We start from the raw sequence: 16,143 nt of genomic DNA, 5'->3' as shown, positions 1-16,143 counted from the left end.
CCCAAGTTTCCACGGCAAGGGGTTTGGGTTGTATCCCTGCTCGGGGAACTAAGATCCCTCATGCCCCCTGGTGCAACCAAAAAATACACTGTCGATGCTGTTGAACTGCTACCTGCCTCCTCCTACCTGCAAGGACCAGAGCAAATCAAAGTGGGGGCCTGAAAATTCTGAACTGGTGGCTTGGCCTCAGCCTGATGGTGTGACCTTCCCTGTCCCTGTCATTTTTCCAGCTCCTCTTTCCCATCCTGGGGTCCTAAGCACCAGCCTTTAGTACCACCTTAGGCTCTCAGAGCCTCCCCACCCATCTCATTGGCACCTTCATAGCCTAGGTGAGAATAGAGCTCTTATGAAGGACCGGATGATGGAGGAAAAAACCCCACACATTAAAAGCTCATTGTAGACCAAATCTTGATCTGGTCAGTCTAGAGTCCACTTTGGTGATTTTGTGCTGATTCAAGATCTGAGGAGCGTGCATGCCAGTAAAAGGACAAAAAAGGTTGTCTTTTTAAAATATAATTAATTAATTTGGCTGCTCCAGGTCTTAATTGTGACTTGCGGGGTCTTACAGTTGTAGCCTGCGAACTCTTAGTTGCAGTATGTGAGACCTAGTTCCCTGATGAGGGATCGAACCCAAGCCCCTGGCACTGGGAGCTCAGAGCCTTAGCTGCTGGACCACTGGCGATGTCCCCCCAAAAGTTTAATTGTTGAGTTATCCCTGATGTAAAATGTCTCTTTGTATTGAAGTTAGCTAACTTGAGTGAAGACTAGCCTTTTTCTAAGGCATAAGGAAAGAAACCTCCTATTTTAGCTGGGCTTATGTTTTTTCCCTTAACCCCAGTACTTGGAATCTGTGAAGCCTCTTATGAAGGAGGGAGACTTCACACGGATGACGGCTCTGGCACAAGATTTTGCTGTCAATCTGGGACCGAGATTGCAGTGGTATTTGAAGCTAAAATCCTGGTGGGCTACCAATTATGTGAGTATACAAGCATGCTGTTTTTCTTGGTGGAATTTTGTGTAGGAATATAATTTGTTCCTGAGCCAGTTGAGTTTCCCTACATATGGCGAGTGGAAGGAGACAAGTGGTGGGTGAAACAGGCAGAGGAGTTGAGATCTGAGGAACAGCTAGTGTGGAAGACTTGGACCATAAAGAAGGCTGAGCTCCGAAGAATCGATGCTTTCAAACTGTGGTGCTGGAGAAGACTCTTGAGCGTCCCTTGGACAGCAAGGAGATCAAGCCAGTCGATCCTAAAGGAAGGCAGCCCTGAATATTCTTTGGAAGGACTGATGCTTAATACTTTGGCAACTTGATGCAAAGAGCCGATTCATTAGAAAAGACTGATGTTGGGCAGAATTGAAGGCAGGAAGAGAAGGGGGCGGGTGACAGAGGATGAGATGGTTGGATGGCATCACCGACTCAATGGACATGAGTTTGAGCAAGCTCTAGGAGGTATTGAGGACAGGGAAGCCTGGCGGGTTGCAGTCCACGGGGTCACAAAGAGTCGGACACGACTTAGTGACTAAACAGCAACAGAGTGGAAGAGAAGGTGTGACCCAGACAGAACTGGTGGGTGGGGCACACCAGGGGCACGGCCATGGGGTGAGTCGTGACCGGAGAGAGCGGTCAGAGTCCAGGGTGGGTGGGGCAAGTCACGTGGGGGGTTGATCCTGCGCTGGTTACATGGGTGTTTTGAGTTTGTGAAAGTTTCTGCAGGTACTTAGATTCTTAGGTGGGCACTGTTCTGTGTGTTTATGTACTTTCTTATACAAAGTGGAAGAATGGTGGTCCTTGGGTCCTGAAGGCTGTGGGTGTGGTTAGGACGAGACTGCTGGCCTCCTGAGGGATGCTGGGAAGACAGGACACGTGGCCCGGGGTGGCTCCAAGGAGAGTGGAAGCTGTGGGAGCAGAAGGGGAGAGGCAGTCTGTGGACAGTTACTGGTGGTGTTCACTGTTAAGAAATGCTAGAGCAGCCAGACATTGATCATTTCTTTCCCGTTGGGTGTTTTTATTTTTTAAACCATCTATGAAATGAAGGTGATGTACCCTGTAGCTGAGTCTTGACTTGAATAAAGCCATCTTCCGGTGCCCACTGTTTTGCATTTGGTCTCACTGGGGCTGACTTGGCCCCGAGAGAGAGAGAGAAATTCTGTAAATGTGCCCTCCCCAACCCTCCATGCCCACCCCCGTCCCGGGCAGCCTGGTTAAGCCTGTCCTTGCTCTCTCCTGCTTGCACCTGACAGGTGAGTGACTGGTGGGAGGAATACATCTACCTCCGAGGACGAGGGCCGCTGATGGTGAATAGCAACTACTTCGCGATGGTGAGTCCCGCGGGCCCGCAGCGTCCGGTGGAGACCAGGCCGCAAGTGGCCCGTCCCGGCCCTGCGGGCTGCCTGGGGATGCGCTGGGCCTCTCCTGGCCCTGCTTCCCCCACCCAAGGCCTCACGGCCCCGTCAGGGAGCCCAGGACCTGCCGTCCACAGCAGAGGGCCCCATGGAGGTCCTTTTGTATTTCCAATGAGGTTCAAGGGTGCCCACCGAGCTGCTGCAGAGGAATTTGGATTGCAGAAATGGTCTCGTGGCGATCAGACTCCTCCCTCAGCAAACCTCTCCCTCTGTTTTCCTAACTGAGCCTGAGTAACGCTGAAGGCCCACATCCCTGCCCGCTCCTGACCTGTGGGTCAACTGAGAGCTTGTCCACATACTGAGCTTGTCCCTCTGGGCCCTGGGGTGACGTGGGTCCCACCCTGAGTGTCATTTCACGTCTCTTTGGTCCTTTTTGCCTTCTGAGACATGGGTGGTCTGGAGAGCACACCCCATTATTTTGTTAGAAGCACCTCATTGGGCTTCCCTGATAACTCAGCAGGTGAAGAATCTGCCTGCAGTTCAGGAGATGTGCGTGTGACCCCTGGGTCGGGAAGATCCCTTGTCGGAGGGCACGGCAACCCACTCCAGCATTCTTGCCTGGGAAATCCGTGGATAGAGGAGCATGAAGGGCTATTGTCCATGGGGTCACAAAGGAGTCAGACGTAAGGGAGCAGCTAACCACCACCGGTGTCTGACCACTGGCCTTAAACAGCTGCTGAATCTGTCTTTCCCCTTCTTTCTCCTCTTTGCTTTCTTTTGTATTTTTTGCCTTCTCCTGATACCTATCTTAGATCTTCCCTGGTGGCTCAGCGAGTAAAGCGTCTGCCTTCAATGTGGGAGACCCGGGTTTGATCCCTGAGTCAGGAAGATCCCCTGGAGAAGGAAATGGCAACCCACTCCAGTACTCTCGCCTGGAAAATCCCACGGCCAGGAGCCTGGTAGGCTGCAGTCCATGGGGTTGCAAAGAGTCAGACACGCTGAGCAACTTCCCTTCACTTATATCTATCTTATTGTTTGCGTTTTCTGTTCTTCTCTTTTAAAATTTCTTTTCTTTAAAAATAATTGTTCTTGTCCTTTGGAAACAAGGTCAGACTTAGAGAAAAACTGTTGACATGGCCCAGAAAAATACATTTTAGAGTGAACTGCCCATCTGGTCCCCTTTCATTCCCAAAGACTTTGGTGTCTATTTCCCACGTAATCGGGGGACAACCCCACACGTATAATTTCTCTCAAAGTATCGTTGAGACAGACAAGTGACCCTTGGACTTGAAAAATATAAACACTTAGAAAATGTGTTTCTAAAAAGTTGCCAGCACTACGGACTTGAAAAATATAAACACTTAGAAAATGTGTTTCTAAAATGTTGCCAGCATTAGTCTATATAAAAGATTATTTTAATTTTTCGTTACTTCTCACTCAGAAAACGTCCTAATTATCTAATTGCTGCTTTTAATTTCCGCTTTCCTTTTTATGCATTATATGAGGATATTTAGGATGTAGTACTGTTATCTTGTTTTTAGACTTGAATTATATTTATTTACCATTTCATTTTAAAATACACCATTACCTTTCATAGCCGGACAATTGCTTGGAAGCTTGAAACAGCAGAGCAGGTGTCGTGAACATGTGTGTAGGAATGCATTCGCTGTGTGTTGAAGCTCACTTGTCTTTCCGTGAACATTCCCCCTAACGCTGTGCGTTTTGTGTCAGGACTTGCTGTATATCAAACCGACTCACAGCCAGGCGGCAAGAGCTGGCAACGGGATCCACGCCATCCTGCTTTACAGACGCAAACTGGACCGGGAGGAAATCAAACCGGTATGCACACAAGTGCTTTTTTCTTAGAAGAAAAAAATGTGTTTATTTGGCTGTTCAGGGCTGGTCGTTGTGGTGGCTTATGGCTTAGTGGCTCCATGACATGTGGGATCTTAGTTCCCTGACCAGGGATGGAACCTGCACAACCTCCTCTGCAAGGTGGATTCTTAACCACTGGACTATCAGGGAAGTCCCAAACTGCTTTTAAAAAAATTCTTTAGAACAGCTTTATCCAGGTGTAATTGATGTACAGCACACCTTCAAAGCATCCACCGTAATAAGTTCTGATGTTTTGATATGTATGTCTGTACATGTGAAACCATCACAGTTGAGTGAGTGAGAGCCCTGCCCACTGGCCCACCCTGGGCTCCTCTGTGTGCCTCTGTCCGTCTCTGCTCCCACCATCACCCTAATCTGCTTTCTGTCACTCTAGATTAGCTTGCATTTTCTGTAAATGGATTCTTACAGCTTGTGCTTGCTTGCTTTTTTTTTTTTTAAACATTCATTATTTTGGGGCTTCCCTGGTAGTTTAGTTAGTAAAGAATCCATCTGCAGTGCAGGAGACCCGAGTTCAATCCCTGGCTTTGGGAAGATCCCCTGGAGAAGGAAATGAAAACCCACTCCAGTGTTCTTGCCTGGAGAATCCCATGGGCAGAGGAGCCTGGTGGGTTGCAGTCCGTGGGGTTGCAAAGAGTCAGACACGACTGAGCGACTAAACCAACCAGTGTCTATTTGGCTGTGTTGAGTCTCATTTGCGGCATCCAGGATCCTTGTTGTGACATACAGGACATTCAGTTGCAGAGCTCAGACCCTCTAGTTGCAGCGCTTGGGTCTTAGTTCCCTGACCAGGGATCCAACCCATATCCCTTGTATTGGAAGATGGATTCTTAACCACTGTACCACCAGGGAATTCCCATTCACTTTTTATTTTTTTTTGTTTCGACCTCTTTCACTCAACATAATTATTTTGAGATTTAATTCTCTTCTGTGGTGTCCTAAATGGGTATATGTCTGATGCACTTTAGTTCCATAATTTGTCCTTTGAGGAAACCCTCTCTTGCTTGTGAAGGAAATAATACAGATGTCAGGCCTTTACAAAAATTCTTTTTGTTTGTTTATGTATTTATATTTTTGGCCGTGCTGAGTCTTCGTGGCCGCACGGGGACTTTCTCCAGGTGTGTGAGCCGGGGCTGCTCTTGGTTGCCCTGAGCGGGCTTCTCATGTCCCAGTGGCTTCTCTTGTTGCAGAACACAGACTCTGGGGCCTCCGGGCTTCGGGAGATGCAGCACGCGGACTAGCTGCTTCTCTGTGACCCAGGGGATCTTCCCAGACCAGGGGTCGAACCTGTGTCCCCTGCGCTGACAGGCAGATTCTTAACCACTAGACCAGCAAGGAAGTCTTGAGGCCTTTTTTTTTTTTTTAAACTACTCCTTTGACTTAAGTGTCAGCTTCTTTCTTTCTTTCCTTTTAACTACACTATGCAGCACTCGGGATCTCATCTCAGTTCCGAAACTAGGGGTTGAAAACGTGCTCCCTGCAGTGGAAGCGTGGAGCCTGCTGAGGACGGGTTATTTAAGACTAAGATGCAGGGTTCTGTGCTCTGGTCTGTTTCAGCAAACCCCAGGGTGCCTGGTATCCCAGGGAACCCCCATTCTTACAGAGTTTGGAGATTAGGTCTCCAGCCATGCTATGGGCCCGGAAAACAAATCCAGCATTTAAATGTGTGGACTTAATTTGCTCCTTGAATTTTTGTTTGAGACATATTTCCGTTCCAGATTCTTCTTCTGGGGTCTACGATTCCGCTCTGCTCCGCCCAGTGGGAGCGCATGTTTAATACTTCTCGGATCCCGGGAGAGGAGACAGGTGGGTAGCCCACTCAGGGCTCCTTCAGAAATGAGAACTTCCTATCCTTGTGCTCAGGAGACATCGGAGAAGCCCACACCAGTGGCTCCTAGCCTCTCCTAAGCTTTCAGAGATTTCAGGCTCAAGAACCTTCCTTCTGTTGAACTGCCTTTGTCTTTCTCAGGCCTGGACAGTTAATTAATTTAACTGACTCAGTTTCTCTTCAGTTGAAGGCTGTCTTACAGTAGTTTTTTTCCAGATTGGGTTAGGAATTTTTTTTTTTGGCCGCACAGTGTGGCATGAGGGATCTTAGTTCCCTAACCGGGGATTGAACCCATGGCCCCTGCAGTGAAAGCGCAGATTCCTCACCACTGGACCACCGAGGAAGTCCTCCACGCAGGGTTTATTGTGTTCAGGGGGAGCCAGATTTGTGGCCCAGTAGCCTGACCTAGGACCCCTGACCCCTGCCTTCCTTACTGCCCAGTGTAGGGGGGCCTCATCTGTTCCAGTCGGGACGCCCTCGAAAATGCAAGGGGACAGAACGGTACCACTTAGGACTGCCCCTTGTTGGTCCTTTGGCCCAGGTGACACGTCCAGGGTGTGGGCAAGGGGAGCCAGCGCCCAGGCCTGCCCCAGCCCAGAGCCCCGAGCCCTCTGCAGGCTTGTGGTAAATGGACTCTGAGCGGAGCCGAGTGACGCAGGGACAGGAGGTGGTGCCGTCGAGAGTGTGTTCTCGTGTCCTCTAACCACGTGCCCCTGGATGCCTGCCCCCCCCACCCCCCTGCAGACACCATCCAGCACCTGAGGGACAGCAAGCACATCGTCGTCTTCCACCGGGGCCGCTACTTCAAGGTCTGGCTCTACCACGACGGCCGGCTGCTGAGGCCCCGGGAGATCGAGCAGCAGGTGCAGCGGATCCTGGAGGACCCGTCGGAGCCGCAGCCCGGGGAGGCCAAGCTGGCGGCGCTTACGGCGGCGGACAGGTGTGTGGCCCCTCCGAGACCCCAGGGGGCTGTTGGGGGGTCTCGGGGTTCTCTCCTCATCAGGGGGACAGACAGGTGTGCGGCCCCTCCGAGACGCCAGGGGGCTGTCGGGGGGTCTTGGGGTTCTCGCTTCACCAGGGGAGCAGACAGGTGTGCGGCCCCTCCGAGACGCCAGGGGGCTGTGGGGGGGTCTTGGGGTTCTTGCTTCACCAGGGGAGCAGACAGGTGTGTGGCCCCTCCGAGACGCCAGGGGGCTGTCGGGGGGTCTCGGGTTCTCTCCTCATCAGGGGGACAGACAGGTGTGCGGCCCCTCCGAGACCCCAGGGGACTGTTGGGGGGTCTCGGGGTTCTCTCCTCATCAGGGGGGCAGACAGGTGTGCGGCCCCTCCGAGACGCCAGGGGGCTGTCGGGGGGTCTTGGGGTTCTCTCCTCCTCAGGGGGGCAGACAGGTGTGCAGCCCCTCCGAGATGCTGTCGTGTTTCGGGGGCTCAGGGTCCTCTCCTCACCAGGGTCCCCCCCGGTGGGGAGATGGGTCCGGGCCCCCTTGGCCGTCTGTGTGACCGGCAGGTGTGCGTGTGCGTGGATCTTGGGACGCATGACCGAAGGAAGGAAGTAGGCGTTGTCCTGGGGGCTGCGGCATGTTTTTGGTTATTGTTTTGTTTTTAAGTACTGTTCTTTAGTCTGGCTCTGCTGGGTCTCTGTTGCCGCACGAGGGCTTTCTCTGGCTTCCAAGGGCAGAGGCGGCTCTCTAGTTGCGGTGCACGCCCTTCACGGTGCAATGACTGGGCTTGTTGCCGAGCACAGACTCGAGTGCACCCAGGCTCAGTAGTTGCTGTTCCCAGGCTCCAGAGCCCAGGCTCAGTAGTTAGCACACGGGCTTAGTTGCTCCGCATCATGTGGAATCTTCCCAGACCAGGGATCGAACCTTGTCGCCTGCGATGGCAGGTGAATTCTTTAACGCTGAGCCAGCAGGGAAGCTCTTGGGCATGTTGGACTTAGGAAACAGACAAGTTTAGCCAAGGCCTCCGTGTCAGGGTTACTCTCCTGCCCCATCTAAGCTCGAGGGCCTGACCTGTACAGCCTGGGCTCTGATGCCTCTGGGGCTGGGCTAGTCTGTTTGGGGTGGGGGAGGGCAGCACTTAGGGGACAAGCGAGTCTGTCTTCAGGCTTTGCCCAGGGCTGCTGGGGCAGTGTGGTCCCTGATGAGGACCCCTGGGGCCGGCAGTGTGGCTGCTCTTAGGGTCATGCTGGGAGCAAGATGGTGAGTGACTGTCCTGCAGAGAGGAGGAAGGGACCCAGGCGAGGGCACGCAGAGGGCGGTGGTGAGCCGGGTGACTGACGGGCAGCAGAGAAGTCCGGGGAGAAGATGCTGGGAGCTGTGGAGTGGGTCCCCGGTGCCTGGCTACATCTGGGCTTGATTCTGTGACTAGGCGCTGATAAAGGGACCGCATTAGCCTGGAGTGACCTACGTGCATGCTCAGTCGCGTCCCATGTGCAACCCCACGGACTGTAGCCCGCCAGGCTCCTCTGTCCGTGGGATTCTCCAGGCAAGAAGACTAGAGTGGTTGACCCTGCCCTCCTCCAGGGAATCTTCCCCACCCAGGGATCGAACCCACGGTCTCTTACGTCTCCTGCATTGGCAGGCAGGCTCTTGACCACTAGCGCCACCTGGGAAGCCCCAGACTTATATTCTGGTCCGGGGGGTTCCGAGGCTGGACATGGGCAGTGTTAGTAAAGAGGAGGCTCAGTCTGAGAAGCTGGAGGGCATGGCCATCGCTGGGGGGCAAGGGCTCGGCTGGGACAGAGGGGATGTGTCCTGGGGAAGAACCTTGGGTCCTGAGTGCTGACCGAGCGTCACTGGGGGCAGCCAGTGAGGCAGAGAGGGGCAGGGTGCAGACTCAGTGAGCAACCCCTGCCCGATGCATCCCCCGTGGGGCATCGCCTCCCCTCACTTTCCTAGGTGCTGAGCACGTACCAGCGATTCTCGTGGTCACCATTGTCCCCAGGCGTCAAGAACAGTGGTTGGAGCTGGGCCTGCAATGGGACCCGTTGTGTTTCTGGGCTTTTGGGCACCCCTGGGGGTCTGGGTTGAGCACTAGGTGGGGAGAAGAGGGCGGGAGACAAACAGATGGCCCTGGCTGGGAAGGTGGGGTGGAGGGCCCAGGAGCTAGCTGGGGAGGCCACAGCTGGGGCGCCTCTCGGGAATTGGGTGTCTCATCAGCTCCGTGCACCCCACGTGGGGCAGGATGGAAAAGAATCCCTGAATTCGGCTCCCGGGGGTGCCCCTCATCACGGGGCTGCCGTGTGGCCGTTTGTAGCACGGGCGTGTGGACTCGGGACTGGCTGGCATGGGTAGCAGTCCCGACCCACCATGAAGGCACTGTGACCTCCTGCCTGTGCCTCGGTTTCCTCATCTGAAAGATGGGACAGTGGTGTCGGGGTCTGTGAGCTTGAGCTGGTCCCGGCACCAGGGCCGTGCTCTTGGCCCTCGCTGTGGTTTCCAAGGGGTGGTCGCATGGAGAGGGTCAGAAGGCCACAAGGAAGGCCCCTGCCTGGCTGGGGCTCTGCTGCCCTGGACGGCAGAGCTCCGGGCCCATCGGCCTTCTTGTCCTTCACTCGGCATTTATGGATGAAGCTCCCCGCCTGCAACGTCCCTGGAGCAGGTATAAGGAGAAGGCAAGACCCCTGCCCTCCAACCAGGCGGCCCAGCCAGCAGGCAGGCAGGCAGTGGTTGCAGATGGAGAAAGTCTTTAATGCCTAGTTTTCCTTAAACCCCTAAAACACTGAGAACTGAAAAACGTTGTCCTTTCACACGTGCCTCAAAGGAGATGTCACCAAAGTGCTGCAGGTCTCATGGTACTTAATCCTCACCGCAGGGTCCCCTGGGCCCGGTGTCGCCAGGCCTATTTTGGACACGGGAAAAACAAGCAGTCTCTGGATGCCATTGAAAAAGCAGCGTTCTTCGTGACGTTAGACGAAACCGAGCAGGGATACCGGGAGGAGGACCCAGGAACGTCGATGGACAGCTATGCTAAGTCCCTGCTGCATGGCAGGTGTTTCGACAGGTATTGCGCTTACCTTCTGAAACACAGTGCTTTGCCTGTAAACCTGGAGGAAGCATTGCCTGTGGCTGACACCCAGCCGTAGGCATCCACTGAAGCAAGGGGGCCGTGAAAATACGACTGGGGAGTTTCTTCTTTCCACCCAAACCGTCATGCACACGCGTAAGCAGCAGCCTTGAGATCCTTCCCCTCTGCACCACCTCCTCCGTTTGGAGATGCTTGTGAGAAGGGGCTGCCCGGGGCCTGACCTGGATGTCAGCTTTGGCTCTGCTCACTGGTCATGTGATTGGGTGAGCCTGCTCCACCTCCTGGAGCCTCCTTCCCCTTCCCCGTGAAGGGAGGTCCTGACTGCCCATCCAGGTTGGGGGTGAGGGTTGGCCGAGTTGGGGAAAGGGTGGGGCAGGCACAGTTGGTCCTCCATGTCTGCGGGGTTCAGCCCACTGTGGATCAGGGAGCGTGTTTCAGAGCCTCGGTTGTGGAGCCTGTGGCTGCAGAGGGCCAACTCTGGGGCCGGAGCAGCCTCAGGTTTCCTTATGAGCCAGTGGGTCCCAGAGCCACGCCCCCAGCAGATACCCTGAGGATGACCTTGCGGCTTCCTGCATCTGCTGGTGTCATGCACCCTTCCTCGTTATAACAATACAGCCTGTTCTCCTTCTGGTCCCCAGTACCCAAGTGTTTATCTCTGTGTCGGGAGCAGGGGAGAAACCAGTGAGTTAGGGTTCTATGTGTACCTTTTTATTTTGTTAACTTTTAAAAAAGTGTATTTATTTTCGGCTGTGCTGGATTTTCATTGCTGTGCAGGCCCCTCTCCAGCTGCAGCGAGCACTAGTTGCGGTGCTCGGGCTTCTCATTGGAGTGGCTTCTCTCTCTCTCTTTTTTAAAGATGTATTCATTTATTTATTTGGCTGTGCTGGTTCTTAGTTGCAACACATGGGATCTTTAGTTGCCACATGCAAAATCTTAGTTGCAGCATGTGGGATCTAGTTCCCTGACCAAGTATCGAACCCGGGGCCCCTGCATTGGGAGTGTGGAGTCTTAGCCACTGGACCACCAGGGAAATCCCTGCGGTGGCTTCTTGTTGCTGAGCACGGGCTCGAGGGCGCACAGGCCTCAGTCGTTGCAGCACCTGGGCTCTAGAGCACAGGCCAATCGTTGTGGCCCACGGCTTTATTTGCTCCGAGGCACGGTGGGACCTTCCCGGACCAGGGATCAAACCTGTATCTTATCTCCCGCGTTGGCAGGAGAATTCTTTACCACTGAGCCACCCAGGAGGCCCTTCTGTACGTACTTTGATCATCACTTGTGGAGAGTCATTCACCTCTATCAACCATAGGAGGGATGGATACAGTCAGCTGAGGCCATCCATAAGAAAACAAACACGTTGTCTGGATTTGCTTTTGTCTTTGTAAACGTGTCAGCTGCATAAATATTTTTGTGTCGTGCAGGTGGTTTGATAAATCATTCACGTTTATCATCTTTAAAAACGGCAAGATAGGCATTAACGCGGAGCACTCCTGGGCCGATGCACCCATCATGGGTCACCTTTGGGAGGTGAGTGTCTGAAAGTTTAACTTGACTGTAGAAATTGCTGTTGAGAAAGCAAACCCCAGACTGAATTAAACTTGGTAGTGTCTGTCCAGTTATAATGTTTTCAGCAGGTGTTGGCACTATTAACTTATGGCTGAGGTTCCTTAAATGGAAACATTTATTGTCACACCCTGAAGGGGCCCAAATAATGAGATGGCCTTGGCTCTGATGCAGTGACTTCAGGGCAGAACTGAAGCGCGGTTATTTTGAAAGCTGCCAAGTTTTAGGCCAAATAAAAGCAAGGATATTGAAATCTTGGTTTATGAAAGTGTAGTCAGTGTGCCTTTTACCGCTTTGCTTAATTCTTAGAATTACCAAGTTACCGAAAACCCCCCCCAAAGCCTGTCATCCTCTCCCTCCACCTAATATTTCACATTTATTTATTTTTTTGGCTGTGCCGTGAAATGTGCAATCGTAGTTCCCCAATCGGGGAAGCCCTCTGCAGTGGAAGTGTGGAGTCCTCACCTCTGTTCGCTGTTGGTGTCAGGTCACTCAGTCATGTCCAGCTCTTTTTGACCCCATGGACTGCAGCACGCCAAGCTCCCCTGACCGGGAAACCTTTAAAAAGGAAAGAAAAAATTGCTCCAGTCTGTAAGACAGTGGTGTGGTCCTAAGATATTAACACATGATAAAAGTAGCCAAGTTGCCAAAAAGGCTCTTCACCACCCTTGTCTTTGCTGATGCCGACAAAGGCTGAGAGAGCCTTTCAACTAAAGATCTGTCATAGATCAAACCCCCTTCACCACTGCTGAATGTTGAAATGAGACACTTGAAGTCTCTTTGCACTTCGTAATGGTCCATGCCTATTACACCCTGTTCCAAGGACTTTCCCAGTAATAAGAGCATCAGAGCAGTACTTGGGTGAAAGAGAAATCTCTGAGTCATAGGCAGTCTGGATCACATTAAGTCCATTTACCAAGTAGAGAAATCTACAGGATACTGACAAGGCCAGGCATATTTTTTCAGTACTCTGGATAAGATAAAGATAAAAGGATTTAGTCTTACATCAGGGTGACCAGTTGGATGCCGTGGTGTTTAACTGTTAACCGCCCAATGGACACTGGTGGCCCATGACTCCAGAGGTCAGACAGGAGCCCAGATGCTCCCTATGTGGATGAGAACTGACCCACCGTCTTGTCACGGAGGCCCACACCAGGGCCAGTTAACGGGCTGGTATAAAGAAGCCACCTGTGCCACTCAAAAACAAATCTGGTCCAAGCTGAGTCCTGTTGGCTCTCTGTGTATTTCTGGTGTTTGTGTTGGACTCGGGGGCTCTGATGCAGAGCAGACACAGCTAGTCTGGGCCCCTTCACAGGCTCAGCTCACAGGGGCATGAGATGAGGGCCCCCCTTACACTTCCCGGTCCCTGAGCCGCTGCCCTCCCCCGCTCCCCATCCGACAGTGTCACCATCTGACCTTGGGCTCTTTTTTTCTTCATTTTGCTTCCCCTACAGGAATGTAAGCTCCCCGAGGGTAGAAATACCTTTTAAAAATATTTTTATTATTTTTAAAAATTCAGATGTAATTCACAAAGCATACAGTTCACCTCTTCAAGAGTTCAGTGTGGTTGTTCTCTCCATCGCCACTGCCCCATTCCAGGACACTCTCATCACTCCCCAAAGAAAACACCTTCCCCCAGCCCCACCCCAGCCAACCCTTGGTAACCACTCATCTCCTTTCTGTCTCTGCCTGTTCTAGCCATTTCATAGAAATGGAATCAACAGAGTACGTGGTCTTGTGTATCTGGCTAATGTTTTCAGGATTCATCTATATTGTTCTATAGGGCTTCATTCCTTTTTTTAAATTTTTTTTGGGATCTCAGTTCCCCAACTGGGGATTGAACCTGGCCCACAGCAGTGAAAGTCCAGAATCCTAACCACTAGGGCTTCGTTCCTTTTGATGGCTGAATGGTATTCCTTCGCGTGATAATACCATATTTTATCTGTTCATAACTTGATGGACATTTGGGTTCTTTTCACTTTTTAACTACTATAAACATCGCTTCTGTGAACGTCAGTGTACAAGTTGTATGTGAACATGCGTTTTCATTTCTTTTGAGTCCATACCTAAGAATGGAATTGCCTGGTCATGGCCATCTTTAAACTTTTGTAGAAAGGCAGAAATTCCTGTCTGCTTTGTCCACTGGTGCTCAGAAGCATTGCTGACTCAGAGTTGTTGTTCAGTCGCTAAGTCACGTCTCTTTGCGACCCCATGGACTGCAGCATGTCAGGCTTCCCCGTCTCCTGGAGTTTGCTCAAACTCATGTCCATTAAGTCGGTGATGCCATCCAACCATCTCATCCTCTGTCATCCCCTTCTCTTCCTGCCCTCCATCTTTCCCAGCATCAGGGTCTTTTCCAATGAGTTGGCTCTTCGAATCAGGTGGCCAAAGTATTGGAGGTTCAGTTTCAGCATCAGTCCTTCCAGTGAATATTCAGGGTTGACTCATAGTTGGTGCTCAGTAAATACCATTAAATAAACTGGCTTAAGATTACCTGCCAGTGAACAGAAAGTGTTCACACCTGGGCCCACATCCTGGCTCCCTGAGAAGTGTGAACTCGGACAGACTCTTCACCTCGCTGAGGTGGTCTTCTCATTTATACGCGTGAGAAGTATAGGTTACTACCTTACAGGGTCAGTATCCATCAGGGTAACACCCAGAGGGTACTAGCTCACAGCCAGGACCTAGAAGCAGGCTCTGAGCTACTTTCTGCACATCATACACTCAGCTTGAATCCTGGCTGTGCTCCTCACCTGTCCAAACACTGTCGAACCTGGACAGTGAGGATGGGCCTAGCTCCAGGTCCATCTTCCTTGTCCCTGAAGTAGAGATCAAACTACCTTATTAGGTGGGTGTTCACAGGATGCCAAGTGCTCAGCAGACCCTAAGCAAGTAGTTATGGTTAAGTCTTTCTTGCATTTCTAGAAAGAAAAGGATGTGCTTTGAGAGGTCAGGTGACTTGTATGTAACAGTTACCTGTGATGATCTCAGACTTAACAGATGTGTCTTTATTTTTGACAGTACGTCATGGCTACAGACAGCTTCCAGCTGGGTTACACGGAGGATGGGCACTGTAAAGGAGACACCAACCCGAACATCCCGTACCCTACCCGGCTGCAGTGGGACATCCCGGAGGAAGTAAGTCCCACTCCTCAGACGCTTGTCAATTACCTCGGTTGGGAGATGTGTCTAAACTCTCTCAGTCGAACTTTCCAGTGGTCCTTCCTGAGTGCTCACGAGTTCAGAATGCCCCCAAGACAGAAACCTGTCCACCTGGGTGTTTCTTCCTGGGACCTCAAAGCTGCTGTATACAGCTCCTATCGCCTTGGCAGCCCCAGTCAGTAGTTCTTTCACCGAAAGCTTTTGGCTAAGATTGTCAGTGAAATTCTTCGCTCAAACTTAGCTAGACATCACAGTGAAATCATTTCCTTTGGAGCTGAAGTACGCTAGATCACTAATTTGTCATTTTTGTCCGTCTGAGCCTTCTCCAATACAATTTACTCCATGGAAGCCCTTTGGGGAAGGAATTTTAGGGCTGGAAATACCAAATCAAAGCCAAGCAGGAATTCCCAGGGCCTGGGAAGTCTTTTTCTTTTTTGAAATCATTTTTGACATAGAAAACATTGGATCCATACTACAAGGTCTTATCCGTCTGCATCTTTTTGTCCAGCCTGCATCCCTGTGGCTGGTGTGTGGTCCTCAGAGAGGCGTGACTTCTGATGGAGTGTGTGACAGAGTCCTTCTAGCTGACTAAGTCACGTACCGTTTATTAAAAAGATTTTTTTTTGATGGATTCTGGTTTTTAGAGCACTTTTAGGTTCGTAGCAAAATCTGAGTGGAAGGTGCAGAGTTTCCCACACTCGCCCTGTCCTCACACACGCACAGTCACTCCTGCTGCCAATATCCCTACCAGTTGGTCCGTGTGTTACAGGCAATGCAGCTACGCTGACACGTCAGTGTCACTAAAGTTTGTAGCTCACATTGGGGGTCACGCTTGGTGTCACGCTTGGTGTTGTGCATCCGCGGTGTGGGCAGAGATATAATGACACGCAGAGCAGCGTCACCGCCCTAAAACCTCTCCTCTGCCGGCTCGTCCGTCTCGCCCGCCTTGCTCCTGACAGCACGGATCTCACCGTCTCTATCACGTCGCCTGTCCCTGAATGTCATACAGCTGCAATCGTATAGTGTGGAGCTGTTTCATTGACTTCTTGCCCTTGGTCACGTGCATTTAAGATTCCTTGTATGATTTCGAGGCTGAGGACTCCCTTCTATTGTACAGCTGTCCCACAGTCCACGTCCTTTTTGTTGGCTGTGCTGATTGGTATGTGGGAACCTAGTTCCCCTACAGGGGAAGCACAGAGTCTTAACCACTGCACCCCCAGGGAGGTCCCAGTCCATTTATTTTTTAAAACTGGTTCCTCGATGGCTAGCATATAACAAGAATGGATCTCATGAAACAAAACCCGTGACTCTTTGAAATGCCCTCTGTG

The 16,143-nt window shown here is 51.7% G+C and overlaps 1 protein-coding gene across 1 annotated transcript in view; it reads left to right on the top strand.

Annotated features, from left to right (window-relative positions):
- The window catches only part of CPT1A (carnitine palmitoyltransferase 1A), a 60,563-nt gene that overhangs the window by 29,569 nt on the left and 14,851 nt on the right, over positions 1–16,143 (top strand). The window contains exons 6-13 of the mRNA XM_018043311.1: positions 839–976; positions 2,242–2,319; positions 4,075–4,182; positions 5,955–6,042; positions 6,809–7,004; positions 9,881–10,069; positions 11,512–11,617; positions 14,675–14,791. Coding sequence (XP_017898800.1) covers positions 839–976; positions 2,242–2,319; positions 4,075–4,182; positions 5,955–6,042; positions 6,809–7,004; positions 9,881–10,069; positions 11,512–11,617; positions 14,675–14,791 — 1,020 coding nt within the window. The remainder of the gene's footprint in view (positions 1–838; positions 977–2,241; positions 2,320–4,074; positions 4,183–5,954; positions 6,043–6,808; positions 7,005–9,880; positions 10,070–11,511; positions 11,618–14,674; positions 14,792–16,143) is intronic.

Source organism: Capra hircus, chromosome 29 (genome assembly GCF_001704415.2).
Source record: "Capra hircus breed San Clemente chromosome 29, ASM170441v1, whole genome shotgun sequence".
Lineage (NCBI taxonomy): Eukaryota > Metazoa > Chordata > Mammalia > Artiodactyla > Bovidae > Capra > Capra hircus.
This window is presented reverse-complemented; position numbering and strand designations above follow the sequence as displayed.